Here is a 14,633-nt window from a genome sequence, read left to right as displayed (position 1 = left end):
TGTCGCTTTTCGACCAGGGCGACCGTTTGCGACTGTCGCTTTTCGACCAAAACAGTCGCGCGACCTCTGCGACTCGCAAGTGTGAACGGGCCTTTAAACCCCATGAACCAAACCTAACCAAACTAGCTCAAGCGCATAAATGAGACACAATGATGCGTCTTGTGCAGCCCATGCGCAGTCTATACAAGAGAGTAGCTTTCTCACATGATAGACGCCGTGTGCCGTGAGCCTTACAAAAATGGTCTCTATAGCCTGTATATAGACTTGTTATAGATGTTATTGCCTTGCTGTTGATAACTCCTTATGTTTAGTCATAGTGTATCGACGAAAGTGTATTAAACGTGAAAGGCGATATATCTATTCACTGTCTACAGGCTGTCTGCATAATCTGCATTGTCTATATACTAGTGTATAGGGTTCATCGATAGAAAGTGTATAGACTTTATAAAGAAAAGCTTATGGACCCTCTTTAGACTGTCTAAAGAAACTTTTGGTCGGGAAGAAGGTGCTGAAGCGACCGAATAGAGGAGGAGGGATGTGCCGCAAGCTGATCTGAAGAAATCTCTTTTTGAACTTTCACTGCATGGAGGCTTGGCCAAGCTTCCTGCGTTGATGTAGCCGCTGCCATGTTGCCAGCTATTCTGATGTAAGAGGGGAGCCACTGGATGCACATCGAAAATCCTTTATGCTTGAACCTTTCTGCTCGTTCTCTACGCGGGACTGATTAAAAGCTTGCTGAAAGCTGCGTCTTGAAGGAATTGCAGGCAGCACAGATCTGTTCTTTGTTCGCTTACCATGATCTTTCCTATTGTTCCGGTGAGAAACGGGGCGAAAATTCTCCTCGTCGCTCCAGTTGTTCCCATACAAAAATAGTCTATAGACAGTCTATAGACTTCTTACTGACTATATTGACTTCCTATAGATATTGCTTTTTGTCTGTTCATATTCTATAGACTGTCTATAGACAAAAGTCTACTAAAAGTGTATGGTCATAAATCTATAGATTGTCTATAGACTGTCAATGGCATTTGTATTGCCTATAGACAGTTCTCTAAGATTAGTCTATGGACAGTCTATAGACTTTAGAGCCAGAAGTCTATACATATTCTATAAACTGTTCAAAACTTTTTCTGTAAGGGTAGAGTTAGGCCACTTTCTGAAATCGTTCTAGGCAAACTTCGATGTGTAGGCATGGCGAGGTGCAACAGGTGCAAAATGTGCGCCTGTATGATTACCGCTTAGGGTGTGCTGGTGTTGCCACCTGTGTGTGTCTTGTGTGGCCTGGCGGGTGTCGAAGTCCAGCCGCCACATGGAACGCCTGTTTAGCTTTAGTATTTTCTTCGGACTCGCTTGCTTGCACGTAGCTGCAGCCGGCTTTACTCTTCCGTTCGCTGTGCGCATGAAACACACCACCGCACACCTACGCCACATTTCTGATGTCAACAACGCAAGCGTGCAAGCGCATATGTAAGGCAATTTTACAATATGTGAACCCATGGCTAAAATAGAGAAAGCTTTGGTGGCAGTGTTAATGGCTTACACACTTGGCATATGTCGGTAGAACGACTTCTCCAGGTATGGGTCGTGCGATAACTAAGAAAGTCGTCGAATTCCCGAGATGACACACGCGTATACCACTGAAACGTTCGCGAACCTCGTAGAATAGTGCCCCCGTGGTTGGTCATCTTTCGACGAAAAATTGTATTCTCGCGACTGAACTTGCTTCTGGCGACATGCAGTGCATTCCTCTCTCTACGCGGTGAAAGAAAATATCAATATGCTCTGAGTCGGCGGCGATAAGCAAAGGACACTGTTTAAAAAAGCAAGCGTAACAAAACTTCGTTGCAATAGAAACCATTACTCATTGGTATCACTTAAACTATTCTTACAAGACGCGATTGTGTGGGAGCCCTTGCGGCAGAGTGTAATTACTGCTTGGAATCAAGATCATTTATTGTGCGCTATCAGACCTACATGTCCTTCAACTATTCCTGAGTTTTCTTGCTCCTTACACGTGTCATTTCGGGTTTCGATTAGATTCCCGACAAGCGAGTGTATCACAGCAATATTGCTAACGTTGGTTAGTATTTAATCATGAGACGAGATGACGACTTACATTTTTTTTCTGTCATTTTCATTTTTGCCCTCACAGTGCCTTTTTACTTGCTAATGAAATTAAGTTTATTGAATGATTCAACTTTCTTTACTCCATGACTGGGCAGTTGGCAACTTGCGAGAAACCAACGAATGCTTCCAATACAAGAATAAAAAGTCTTCATTTCATCGCACAGCCTCTAGTTTCATCATCATCATCATCATCATCATCATCATCATCATCATCATCATCATCATCATCATTTATTTTACCCTCAAAGGCCTCTGTTGAGGCATTACATAAGCGGGGGGGGGGGGACAAAGCAAATGCAACTGAGAATAATACGTTAATACAACAAAACATAATGCAATACAATAAAATGAAAAACGATACATCACAATACAACGTTGGTCAATAATGAAGGGCGCAAGGCTGAATTAGGCAGTAACAACAAGAAAAAGAATAAGTGTAACTGGGTGAAGTTTGAGCAGTGTTTTTTATTCAGTACAGTGATTAATTAATGCCTGTCGAAATTTAGTAGCGTCGCGCTCGTTAACAATGTAGTCGGGTAGCAGGTTCCAATTTTCTATTGCAGTTGGAAGAAAAGATTTATTAAATGCCAAGGTCGATCCATGTATACGTTGAATGCTGAGGAGGTTAAACAGGCGGCGCGATGTTCTGATGGGAGCTAGTAATAATGTGTCACGAAGATCAGGAAAATTGTAATATAACTTATGAAAGAGGCAGAGTCGTGCGATTTTCCGTCGGAGCTCTTTCCTTTTCACAGAAATCAGTGAATAATCCTCCATGCAGATTCAACAATGACCGAGGTGTACTTCCGCGATAACCACATTTTTTATCTAGGAAAGAAATTAGTAAAAATGCGCGCTTTCTTAAGGCGCTAATAATTGAACGGTGAGTGAAGTCGTAGCCGCCACAAAGACCTGAAGGTATTCTTGCGAAGATTTCCGAATACCATTATAGGTTTAGTGATCATTGCTTAATATCCGCATGTAATTTTTCATGTCTCAAGCAGTAGGCTTTTTTTTTTAATAGGATGCCCACGCTACGCGTACATTAGCATTCTGAAACGTATTTTACGCGCAGTCCGAGAATTTATTACACATCAAAACTCAGCCATCTTTAGTTGGTTCACAATTATGCCTGGAGTCTGGAGTCTAGCCCAATATCTCTGGAAACTGTAATATGCTGCCCTCAGAGGGGGGTTTATATATGAAGGAACCGGTATCGCTTAATCAACCTGACCGCGTGAATAGCACCACCACGGGGAGTAACTTGTGATGGTTAATTCCTGTTTTGTTCACGTGTCACCCTTACGTTGGTCGGTCCCACATTAGACACCACAACCGGGGAGCGAAATTGCTTGCTGGCTATCAGCTGCAACGTAACAGGTGCCGGCTGCAAATATGAACAATATAACGAAGTAAAAGTAATCATCTTCGAAAGAAATCGGCGCAGTAGGTTGTGAAAGTGTATGAAAACGACACAGGCTCGTGGAGCTTCGCAATTTCCTCTTTCCACGTTGCAAAACAAAGCAGACGTTACAAAAAAAAACTGAATAATTACCAGGAAACAAAGCAGCCTAACTCATACTGTGCCTTGCAGCTGGATAATGGGAATCCTAATTAGTCACACGGTGAGCTTCACGCTCAACGAGTGATAATGTAGCAAAACCCCATAACAAGTGAGGTCACGAGACTGGTCACGACATGCCACGTTACCCATGGCCATTATTTGCAGGATTATAAAATGGTATAGCGAATAGTGGCAAAGGGTGGGTGAACACTGGCTAACTTGACCCAAGATTGCCAGGGTTTCGTGTTGGCACTACCAATACTGTTGACGCGACGGAGAACTAGGGCCAACGTTGAACGCGTTAAGGCCTGGCATAGCCAATATCATGATCACATCGGCAACTGTACCCATGGCCACGTTACCCATTAAAGCTCGGAGCAGGATCCCTGAGCACATTCTTCTGTGAGATACTATTCTGCACATCCTCCTTACACGCATAGCTGACCCAAGAACTCGAGTCCATTCGTCTTGCATCCATTTTGTCCGTTAATTATCATCCGACACAAGCCAGTAGAAAATTGAATAAAGAATAAAGAAAAGAGATACACGGAATTGTAAGAGAACACAGCTCCTGAGAAGTTGCATAAGGGTTTATGAAAGTCCCCGACAGACATTACAAGATCCAGGAGCGACCTAATTAGGGCTTCTCGCCCAAGAGGACGACGTAACAACGACAGCCACGGGGTCCAAAGTCACTCCGCGATACGGGGGGTACTTGGTCAGTAGTCGTTGGTGGCACCGAGGAGCGGTCGTCACTGTTGATGACGCCGGCGGCCACTTCTTTTGTCGTCGGCGGCGACTCGCTTGAGCAAACGTGAAGCGAGCCTTCCACAGAGCCGCCACCTCTTCCACTTCACCCCCCCCCCCCCCCCCCCCCCCCCTTTGGGGGTTATTATAAGGAGCCTCCCAGGTAGCCTGTCTGCGGTAGCGAAGAAAACGCTGTTGTCTCAGCCGAAGAATGGCTGTTCTCTACGGGCCACTGACCTTTCGTGTCTCTTTTCTTTTGCTTCGCCAATTGAGCCTAGAGCGGTGCGCACTCGCAGCTGGCCATTTGAGTCGCGCTTTACGGGGGCGGGGGTGCACCGCGTGTACAAAGGCGACGCTTGGATAGCGCGGACAAAGTTGACTTCCAGAATAAACCGCTAATCGCACAACGAACTTGAAAGTACGGGATTTGCGGACGATGTCTTTTCTTTACTTGTTGACGTCGAACACCTGAACTTGAAAGGTACAACTTCAGAAACCCGTCCAACGAAGGAAATGTCGCCAAAGTTGTCCTCTGCGCCCTGAAACTGACGTTTCAAGACCAGCTCTTGAGTTCTGCTCGGCTGTACCAGTAATGAAGCACGTGTACAGAAAAGAAGGTTGCGGCAACAGGCGAACTCTGCAGCTAACAAAACCTTATTTAAACTTGAGTCCAATGAGTTTCAGTTTGACTTTAACTTCAATGATAGCTGTTGGTTGGAAATTACTCATGCGAACGGCGTTGTGCCCTCGGAGTCTCCGTTGCAGAGTGTGTGTCTAAAAAATGCTTTGAATCCCTTAAATATTTCTCGGTCGAAAGAATCCCCTAACTGGTGTTTGTTCCTTGTGAGTGTCCGGAACAATTCAGGATTTAAAATACTTTTACCGTTATCTGTAGACTTGCTGAAAATCTTCCGATTGTGAGCGTATTGAGTGTGTCGTCTCTTGTGGATATCGTAGATTTCTCGTAATCGAGTTTCCAGGTGTGTCTCAGCTTTGGGATAAAAACGGGTCACGTGAACGGCTTCGGCTTTGGTTGTAAATAGAAACCGCCTGATATGAAGACAGGATATAGTTTGAGGCCTTTTAAATAATTAGAAAAAAAGGCTTGCCCGGAGCACTATTCTATCGTGGGTAGAATCCAAATTATAACATGAGAGATGCAGCCGGGATTTTGCCATCCGGAGGTGGAAATAAATCAATAGGGGTATGCATATCGACCCACAGCCTGGGGATCTGGCCCAGGGAGGCTCCCCTGATCTGTCCTCGGAAGCAGCAGGCAAGGATGGGCTATTCGGAATGGGAATTTAGTTTCAGGGTATGGCTTATGGTAGTTCGGACGAGACTGAGAACAGCGAGTTTTTGTCTTGATCCTTCTGATCCTTCGTGGCTCGTTTTCAGGCTTACCCGGCCAGGAAAGAGAGAGCGTCAAGGTAACTTCAGTGATGCGGCCTGGGCTTGCTGTATGCCTTGTTCACCCACAGGGTGGACCGGGCTCCGGCCCACAGACAGGCGACCCTCCAACGGGGGTAGCGACCAGGGGCCCCTCCTCGATGACTGGTTCCGTAGCCCGCACCAACCACAGGCCAGATCGTCAGTTCTGCCGACTCACAAGGGTGTTTTTACGTCCTACTCTCTATTCGTCGTCGAGTGCTTAGTGCCTTTTCAGGCACCGGAAGTATACGTGTAATGTGATCCATCCTAAGGAGTCTGGTCATTGTCCTACCGGATCCTCGACCTTCAGCTCTTGACGGCACGTTCCTACGATGGTCCACCCGTGCTTCCAACATACCGACCATGCACTTCTTATTTTATCCCCTTGTTTGCTTCGCGCCTACAGAGGAGGGAGTGTTCAAGGCATGGCTGACCGGGCCACGTATCAAGAACCTGGCTTAGGGTCAGATGGCCCGGCCCTACTCCATCGGTAAACCACAACATCGACGGTTTTCCTTTCCGGATGCCTCGCGGCTATGCGGCTTGTCTCAGAGCTTGGCTAATAGAAATCCTCCCGGGAGATCCTAGCTTCTCCGTGACCGGAAACCGCCGCGTCGGGCTACCGACGCGTCGGGCTCCTGAACGCCCCAACGTGCGGGAGGGAAGTCGCGTGTATTTGTAAATGTTTTTCAAATTTTCCACGGCTTCCGGGACGGATTCTCCTAGTCCAGCCTGAGTATAAAACAGGCATCGGACCTGATGGGTGTAACTGGCCAACACAGTTTCGTGGGAAAATTAAAGCACGGAAAGCTCAGTACAAGCGCAAATTTAAGAGCTGGGAGGCTGCGACAGTATCGGCATCGCTACTGGAGAGATAAAGTGTAGCAGGAGGCGTGAGAGTGTCAGGTGAGCGGAAGACGAAATAAATAATTATATAAAGAAATAAAACACTTCATAGCCGAAACCAGTATTCGAACTTTCGGCGGCACGAACTGATCAGCTTTTCTGGGCAGTGCATCCACTACGCCATCGCCGCAGCCGAACCTTCCGCGTTGCTGTTGTTGAATATGTTTATTGGTCAAATTGAGTGCGTTTAAACGCCAGTCTCTCCTGCTGTGCTTTGGTCGTCGTCGTCTTTATTAACTTCCATCCGTGCACACTGGATCCCATAGAGTTTCTTACTATTACCTAGAGGGAAAGCTGGCAGCCCGTCTATGGGAGTTTGCATGGCGACCCCTCGAGACCACTTCAGCCACCATGGGCGCTCAAAGCATCATGGGGCGGTGAGCTACTTGTTGCGGAACTGCAACTTTTGGCCAAAAAATAATAGAAAAATAAAGCTGTTTGATAACTACAAACGTCCTAACATTCAATATCTTGTCTAATGATTGCAACAAACGAGCAGAAAAGCATTTAAGTGCAAAGTTTGCCCAAAATAAGAGACGACTTGCTCTCCTATTGGCCAAGTAGTGAACACTATAAAAACTAATATTTCGTAATTAACAGGCGCGTTTTTAAAAGTAAATATGTTTTCAAAAAAGATGTTGTTGCTAAAATACTGTAAGAGGTTTTTTAATGGCATTTCGGAAAAGTGAAACCTTTTATTGGCGTCGTGTGTCGTCGCGTTTTCACTACTATGGGTTTTGCCCACTGCGTTCGCGCGAAAGTCGTCTGCGCACACACGAACAGCGTTTTCGGAATGGAACGTCTTAGTAGTGCCACTCCATGTTCCAAAAAAATTACGACTGTGCCGCAACAAGTAGCTCACCGCCCCATGATGCTTTGGGCGTCCATGGTGGCTGAAGTGCAGCGCCGCCAGCTTTCCCTCTAGGTAATAGTAAGAAACTCTATGCTGGATCCAGAGCGCACCGCTATCGCAGCGCCCTCTTAAAAGCGGCCCCATAATTATTGTGTGAGCATAGCAGTTCTCTTGTTTGCGTTTCATCTGACGCTAATCATACATATACAGGAACGAAAGGAGACTCGGAAATTACGTGTCTGAAACCCGATAGCGATGACTACTGTACCACACAGTGGACAAGAAAAAGGATTTAAAGTACCACTCGGCTTGAAGGAGTATAGACATGTAACTATATGGTGTGTGTTTACTTGTTTGTAATGATGCATAAGGCATTAATATACATGACTTAGCACATGGTATTCTCCTACGATCACTGAATAATCTATAATCGAATTTCTTTCTCGTACAGTTTTGCTTTCGATTTCAACAGCCGAACGATGACTCTGATGTCAAAGTGGGGTTATAGGTCACGTGATTCATGAAGAAAACTGCGATACAATCGCTGCTTCTACATTCGTTGTCATTCGGGCTCTTCAGGAAGGCTATCTTCAGCAGTGTAGTGAATTAGGACGATGAAGCAGTGATAATATCGACGTTTTCCATGCCTCACGGGACATATAACCATACTTTGAAGTCACAGCCATTGTTCGGCTGTTGAAACCGAATGAGCATGACAGAAAAATTCAATTACAAATTATTTCGCGGTCGTAGGCGAATACTGTTGAGATGCCAACAGGACAGGCTTATTCCATCCAGGCGAATACAGGCACCTGCAGCACGAGACACGTGCCAGCCGCAGCAAGCCTCTCGCGAGCGCAGCCAAGCTAACCGGCCTAACCACTGCATGTGGCTACTGCCTACAACAAATACCACGTAGTGATTCATGCATAGTAGTGTCCCATATGACTTTAAAGAAGAAAGCATGACACCAAAATTAGATGTCTGCACCCCTTTAGCTATTTCATCTTATTTTTCTTTCTGCATGTGGCCAGAGATCAGGGTGTCTGCCTTTCTTTTTCAAGTGCTACAAGGAAAAAAAAAAGGGGGGGGGGGTAACCACATCACACAGCCTTGCAGGCTTGATGCCATCTTCAGCCTCATGTAATTTCTTATTGTTGCTTTGCGCTGGAGACAGAGTCCAGTCTTCGGAGTGCAAGCGTAGTTTTCTCCATCACCTTCGTTTCCGGGAAAGAAGGAAGAAGAAGAAATTTCCGAAGGGCCACAGGAGTCGATCACTCAGCTCCCGGCAATGAGTGGAATATTCCTCCGGGAAAGAGGTGCTCTGCGTTCGGGCGTTACCAGTCCACCACCTCCGACTACAGAGCATACCTCGAGCCAGTCTGCTGTGAGTTTTAACTGCTTATTTTGTTCTTTCAGCTCTTAGGTCTCCCGCCTGTAAAAGCGGTGGGTTCGCAAGTATCATTGGCCACTATACCCGGCCCTCAGCTCTAATACGCTTGCATCGGTGAACTCTGCTTATTTGTATAAGCGCACTGTTAACTGAAATGCCGCAGTTGCCTGGCTGGATTGGCAGAGAGGCTGCTAAGCGGTTCCGCCTAAGAGGCGCCTGTCTTTGTAGTCTTTCGAAACGTAGCGCATACACACCGCAAGTTCTTAGAGGCTGGTAGTCGATTTGTGACCATACTCGGCTTTGTGAGGTGGTGGGTTCGACTCGCGCTGCCGGCCGGTTAACCACTGGTTTCCTCAAAGTGGGTACAAGCTATGCCCCGGCCTAGTGTTTGGCTTGCTAGGGTTGCATGGCTAGGCAAAGGAGCCTGCGCCTTCAAATCCCGTCACTGTGGGCTTGCCCCACCATACTGTCGTAGCGGCGGACAGGGCGCATTCAGTATCTTTCCTCGCTCTCCTCTTAGGGACCTCCGACTAAGGCGACACAAATTGGCGCCTGTAGTCGTATTGAGCTGCAGCTCTAGCCTTGCTAGCCTTAATTTGAAGACCTGGAAGGTGGAAACATCACAGTGACTTAGTAATTACGGAGTTCGGCGACCACGACTAAGGACGCATGATCGAATCTCGGCCTCAGAGGCTGCATTTCAGTGGAGGCTAAATGCAAAAGACGCTCGTGTGCTTATGCGATTAAGTGCACCCTAAGGGCCTCCAGCAGGATGACACCAGTCCAGAGCCCTCCACTACGGTTTCCTCTCAGTCAACGACCAGCCTGAGAAACCCTACCATCTTGAATGTGGCTACTGATGCGGTATGCGCTGTCACCCTGGGACACGAAAGCCTGCGTATCATTACAGAATTGGAAGATATGACCACTAATTTGGGCTGTTGTTTCTGCATCGCCGTGTGTCTCACCGCCATTCATGCTGCCGTTATCTGGAACAAACAAAGTTGACAGACGGCTACGATAGTCGATAATGAGACATTTGAGCGCAGCTCTGCACACACCATCTGCCACCGCTCGCATGCGGCGTGTAACGCTGCTAGTTACCCTCCGGGATCTTCGCGGCGCAGCCACCTCCCTGTTGTCCATTCATCCGCTTTCGCCGTGGCAGGTGCCGTTAGGGCACGCCACCTGAAACGGTTGTCAGGTGACGTGTTGCGCCGACTGTGCCAACGCCGACGATGACGAATACGACGTGGAATCCAGGAACGAGCGCTGAAGAGATTCGCTTTGAAAACAATGGACACAAAGCAAACAGTTGTGCCAACATATAGTCTGCTTGCTATGATATACAGCTGCATTCACTTAAATTATACCTGGATGAAGGCCAACCCTATAATGCTGTAGTATTCGCGGAGGCTTTCGTAACGTTTTATGTCTGTCACCTGCATTACGTCTTAGTGAGTCATGGTGGGGAACAAAATAGCCCGAGCAGCGTTTTGGGTGGAGCTGGTTGTCTTAGGTCTCCCGCCATATGTCGGTTTTTGTGCTCGGTTACGCTTCAAGCTATGAGAACTCGCTTAATGCGAGTGCATTAAGCGCGCTATATTAGCCGTGCTGTTTAGTTATCAAATAAACAAGCTGGGCCGCTTGAACCTATTGGGATGAGAACTGGAGTTTATTTGAAAAATTCCACAATACGCTAAAGGCCATGCTGTTGAAAACCGGCCGCTGGTGGTCATGTATGAAGGTTGCTGAGTGAAATTATTTGCTTTCTAAGTGATCTACGCTTCCTCACCGGTGCTCACCGGTACTGTACATGACCATGTTTTGTTTGATTTGTGTGGAACTTTACGCTTCCACTTAGGTGCATCTGAACGTCGTGGTAAAAGGCACTATACGCTCCGTGTCGCAGTCAACACGCCCAAATAGTAAGTAAAGCTATGCAGTTATTTGACACGAACTGGTTCCTTTCATTTCGCAGCTGACCTCTGATTCCGGGCAGCACAGCAGCAGTGAAGGTTCTGACTGGTCGTCTCTCATCCTAACGCTCCCCTACGTGAGCTGGACCTGCTGCCTGACGGTAGTGTTCGTCGCCATTATGGTGATTATCTTTATGGTGGGAGTAGCGTTGACGCTCTCTGGTCCTGGTCCCCGCGTGTCTCAGCGTGTCCCGAGAGCAGGTGGCGACAACCAGACGTGCGCCAAGAGGCACTGCAGCTGGCTGGCGCGCACCCTGAGCGACTTCTCGCCAGACAGCGCCCCCTGCGACGACTTCTACCGGCACGTCTGCAGGACAAAGAGCGGAGACTGGCTCAGCCGCACTAGCCACATGGACTTCGACGTGAACAGTGCCGTCACGAGACTACTCCGAAGGCCGTTGTCGAAAAGTAAGAAAGGGACGGCGGTGTACAAAGCCGCGAGCCTCTACGCAGCCTGTACCAACATCCTGCGACACGACAAATCGGAAATCGGCGACCTGCGTAATTTCATGCGCTCTGTGGGTCTAGACCTCTTCTCCATGGGCGACAGGGGGCGGAGGAACGCCGTCGACATTATGTGCGCTCTCTTCTTTCGCTACGGCATCAACACGGTGCTGTTCTTCATGATGCACGACCTGATCTCCGTGAACGGAAAGAAACTCGTGAGCGTGGGCTTCAACAAAAACTTCGAAGCTTGGATCGTAAAACGCGAGAAACTGGTCAGGACGAGTAAGGTCACTCACTATTACGTTCACTACGTCGGCGCCTACCGCAACTCCAGCAACAACGACACTTGGGACGTGCTCTCAATGATCTCCGAAGCGGACAATGTGGCCTCCTCTGTCCTCGCGACTCATCGACGCAGAAGGGACGAAACCTATGCTCAAATGAAAGTGCGACAGCTGTCCCGTTTCACCCCCAAGACGGTGTCGCGCCAGGAGTGGGAGGAAGCGGTCACCGCGCACAGCCAATCAGCGTACGCCGCCAACGACTCCCTATACGTGAAGCCGTCCGCGCTCAAGTTCTTGAACGCGCTGCTTTCCCAACTAAACCACCACGGCGTCAAGTACGAAATGGCCTGGTGCCTGCTGAGAAACTACGGCCCTTACGCAGACAGGCGGCTGATCAGCAGCGTTGCCGCACACAACCAGACATGTCTGGAGAGGGTTGCAGCCGTCATGGGCCCCGCTTTGTACGGCGCCTTCATCTTCAGAGCGGTTCCCCCGGAGGCCATCCAAGCAGCCACAGTCATGGCGCTCGACATTCGCAGGCAGGCCGAAGTAGACATTGCGCGTGCAACGTGGCTGGGCGCGAAGGCGAAACATCATGCGCTGAAAAAGATACAAGGTATAAGTTTCCACATCGGCTTCCAGAAGCGAATGCAGACAATGGAAGACCTCGACAGCTATTACCTGAACTTCCCGTCGGCGTCCGCGCACTTTCTGCTAAACTGGCTACGTGCGTCTAAGCTGGCGCGCGCTAAAAGACTCGACAACCGGGACATCCTGTTGCCGCATCGAGGCTTCCCGACGGCCGCCTACGTAGGACAGTCGAACGCAGTCTTCATATCGGCAGATTTGCTCCGTCCCCCGATGTTCGTGGTAGCCGGACCAGTATCGTTCAACTACGGTGGCCTAGGACAGATCATCGCTCACGAAATCGTTCGCGCATTCTTGGTGTCAGCGAAACAATCCGAGAAGAAATGGGGCTCCGCCTCCACGGGGCACAGAAAGGCCTTGGCAGAAAAAATGCTTTGCCTGAAGCAGTCTCACGGTGAGGCATTAGAAGGCGCTGTGCCTTCGTCGCGGCACAATTCGGATTCGGAGAACGTCGCCGACCTCGCCGGTGCCGTTCTGGCTTTCAGGGCCTACGCTAACCTGAAAAGCCGCAACTCGACGCGAGGGCCGTCTGAGGAAGAGGAGCAGCTGTTCTTCGCTGGCCTCTGCCTCAAGCACTGTGAGCGCGAAGAAAGCGACGCGCCGCTGTTCACGCCTTCGCCTCTACGGTGCATCGTGCAGCTGAAGAACATGCACCAATTCGCGACCACATTTCGCTGTCACGCCGACGACGCTATGAACACCGCCGCCGCAAAGTGTTCCGTGTTTTGAAGTCTGTCTTTCAGGCAGGTGTGATATCCTAGTTTTTTCTATTTTTATCTATATTTGGAAAATATGTGATATCGTCTCAACCATCCTACTGCAACTGCATTCATAATTTAAGCTTCTAGGCAAGTTCCACGCAAATCAACAGTGTGGTCATTGTGATGCGGGCGCTGACACTGCATGAGTGGGATTTACGGTGATCTTTACAATATATGAAAAGCCCAATTCCTACGTAGAAATTGCAAACACATAGAAAATGCCCAATCTTCCGCGTCCTCCAAGTCTCGATAACTGTTCTAAAGTTGGCGGCACTCTATATACGAGCGTTGTTTCTGTTATGCAATGAATCCGCTGAAAACGCTGAGCTCTCCAGCGTAATCACTTTGTCGTGGCACCCGGCTGTCTGTACACATGTCTTGTGGCACTGACACAAATCAATACGAAAAGATCCCCTGTTTTACTAGAGTGGTATTAGAATAATTTTCATATCCTCGCATACCTTTATACAGACTATTATCAGTAGGTTCAACGCATATAATCTGCTATGTGACATCCAAACATTTTAAAATGCTTAAAGCCTCATTCACAGGCATCATCGTTTAAACTTTTGTGCGTGTATGGGAGTTAATTCAGCTCCTTCATCATCATCATCATTTTTTTTTATTCCAACATCAACATTACAGATGCTGAGGAGATGCTGTAATGTAATGTAATGTAATGTAACATTGAGATGCTGAGCGAATTGGTGCATGCCATTAGGATAACGGAATTTCCATTGTCAAAGCAAGTTCATGCTGCTTTCAGTCTGCTTTTCATTGAGGAATGTTATTGTTGTTGTTCACCTCTGCGTTGCAGCTAAACTAGGAGGAGCACTTCACTGCTTGAATACACCAGGGCCGCAGCCGAATTGACATTCTACCACGATATTTTTACGTCGCAGAGGTGACAATAATGATGCCATCGTACCGCGGCAACACACAGGTCCTGGACGCCAAGAGATAAGAACTCCGCTACGGCGAAAGAAGCATGATGGCCTGACTGAGAGGTTTAGGACGGAGTTAGCGGGAAAATAAACCCGTGCAGAGAGCCCACTCTTTTTTGCGGGCCGTGTCTGTGTAGTTCTGTCAGCCTTACTTGTTTCCTTTGCGCTATATTTTACATCATGAACGTTCACCAACTCGGCCTACATTGGGCCCAACAGAAGGCTTCCCTAGTGATCCACAGAGACCGCAGAGAGGGTACTTTTAAGATTTCACCGTCCACCGTAATGCAATCCAGGTTTGTCTCACTAGAAGCTGCATCTACATATATACAGGTGCTATTGAAGCGCCACTGTGCTAACTACTGATACAACTGAAGCGCCACCTGACTTTGTCAAATATAGCCGTTCTGGTAATACATTTTATCGTTATTAAAAAAAATTATCACTTTTTTTTTTGGACACTTCTCTGAAAACCGCATCGTACCGCATCGTCTATGCTTTTCGAATCATTTAATTTTTACTTTCCCTGTTAGTATTCGATATTGCCAA

At 47.9% G+C, this 14,633-nt stretch overlaps 1 protein-coding gene across 1 annotated transcript; it reads left to right on the top strand.

Annotated features, from left to right (window-relative positions):
- The first annotated feature begins 11,008 nt into the window (after positions 1-11,008).
- On the top strand, positions 11,009-13,129 carry LOC149339168 (neprilysin-1-like). Its single transcript, XM_089550414.1, has one exon. It carries the CDS (start codon positions 11,120-11,122, stop codon positions 13,106-13,108), a length of 1,989 nt encoding a protein of 662 aa, XP_089406540.1. The 5' UTR covers positions 11,009-11,119; the 3' UTR covers positions 13,109-13,129.
- The last annotated feature ends 1,504 nt before the right edge of the window (positions 13,130-14,633 follow it).

Source organism: Amblyomma mixtum, chromosome 6 (genome assembly GCF_055824585.1).
Source record: "Amblyomma mixtum isolate Tamu chromosome 6, ASM5582458v1, whole genome shotgun sequence".
In the NCBI taxonomy this organism is placed as follows: Eukaryota; Metazoa; Arthropoda; class Arachnida; order Ixodida; family Ixodidae; genus Amblyomma; species Amblyomma mixtum.
This window is presented reverse-complemented; position numbering and strand designations above follow the sequence as displayed.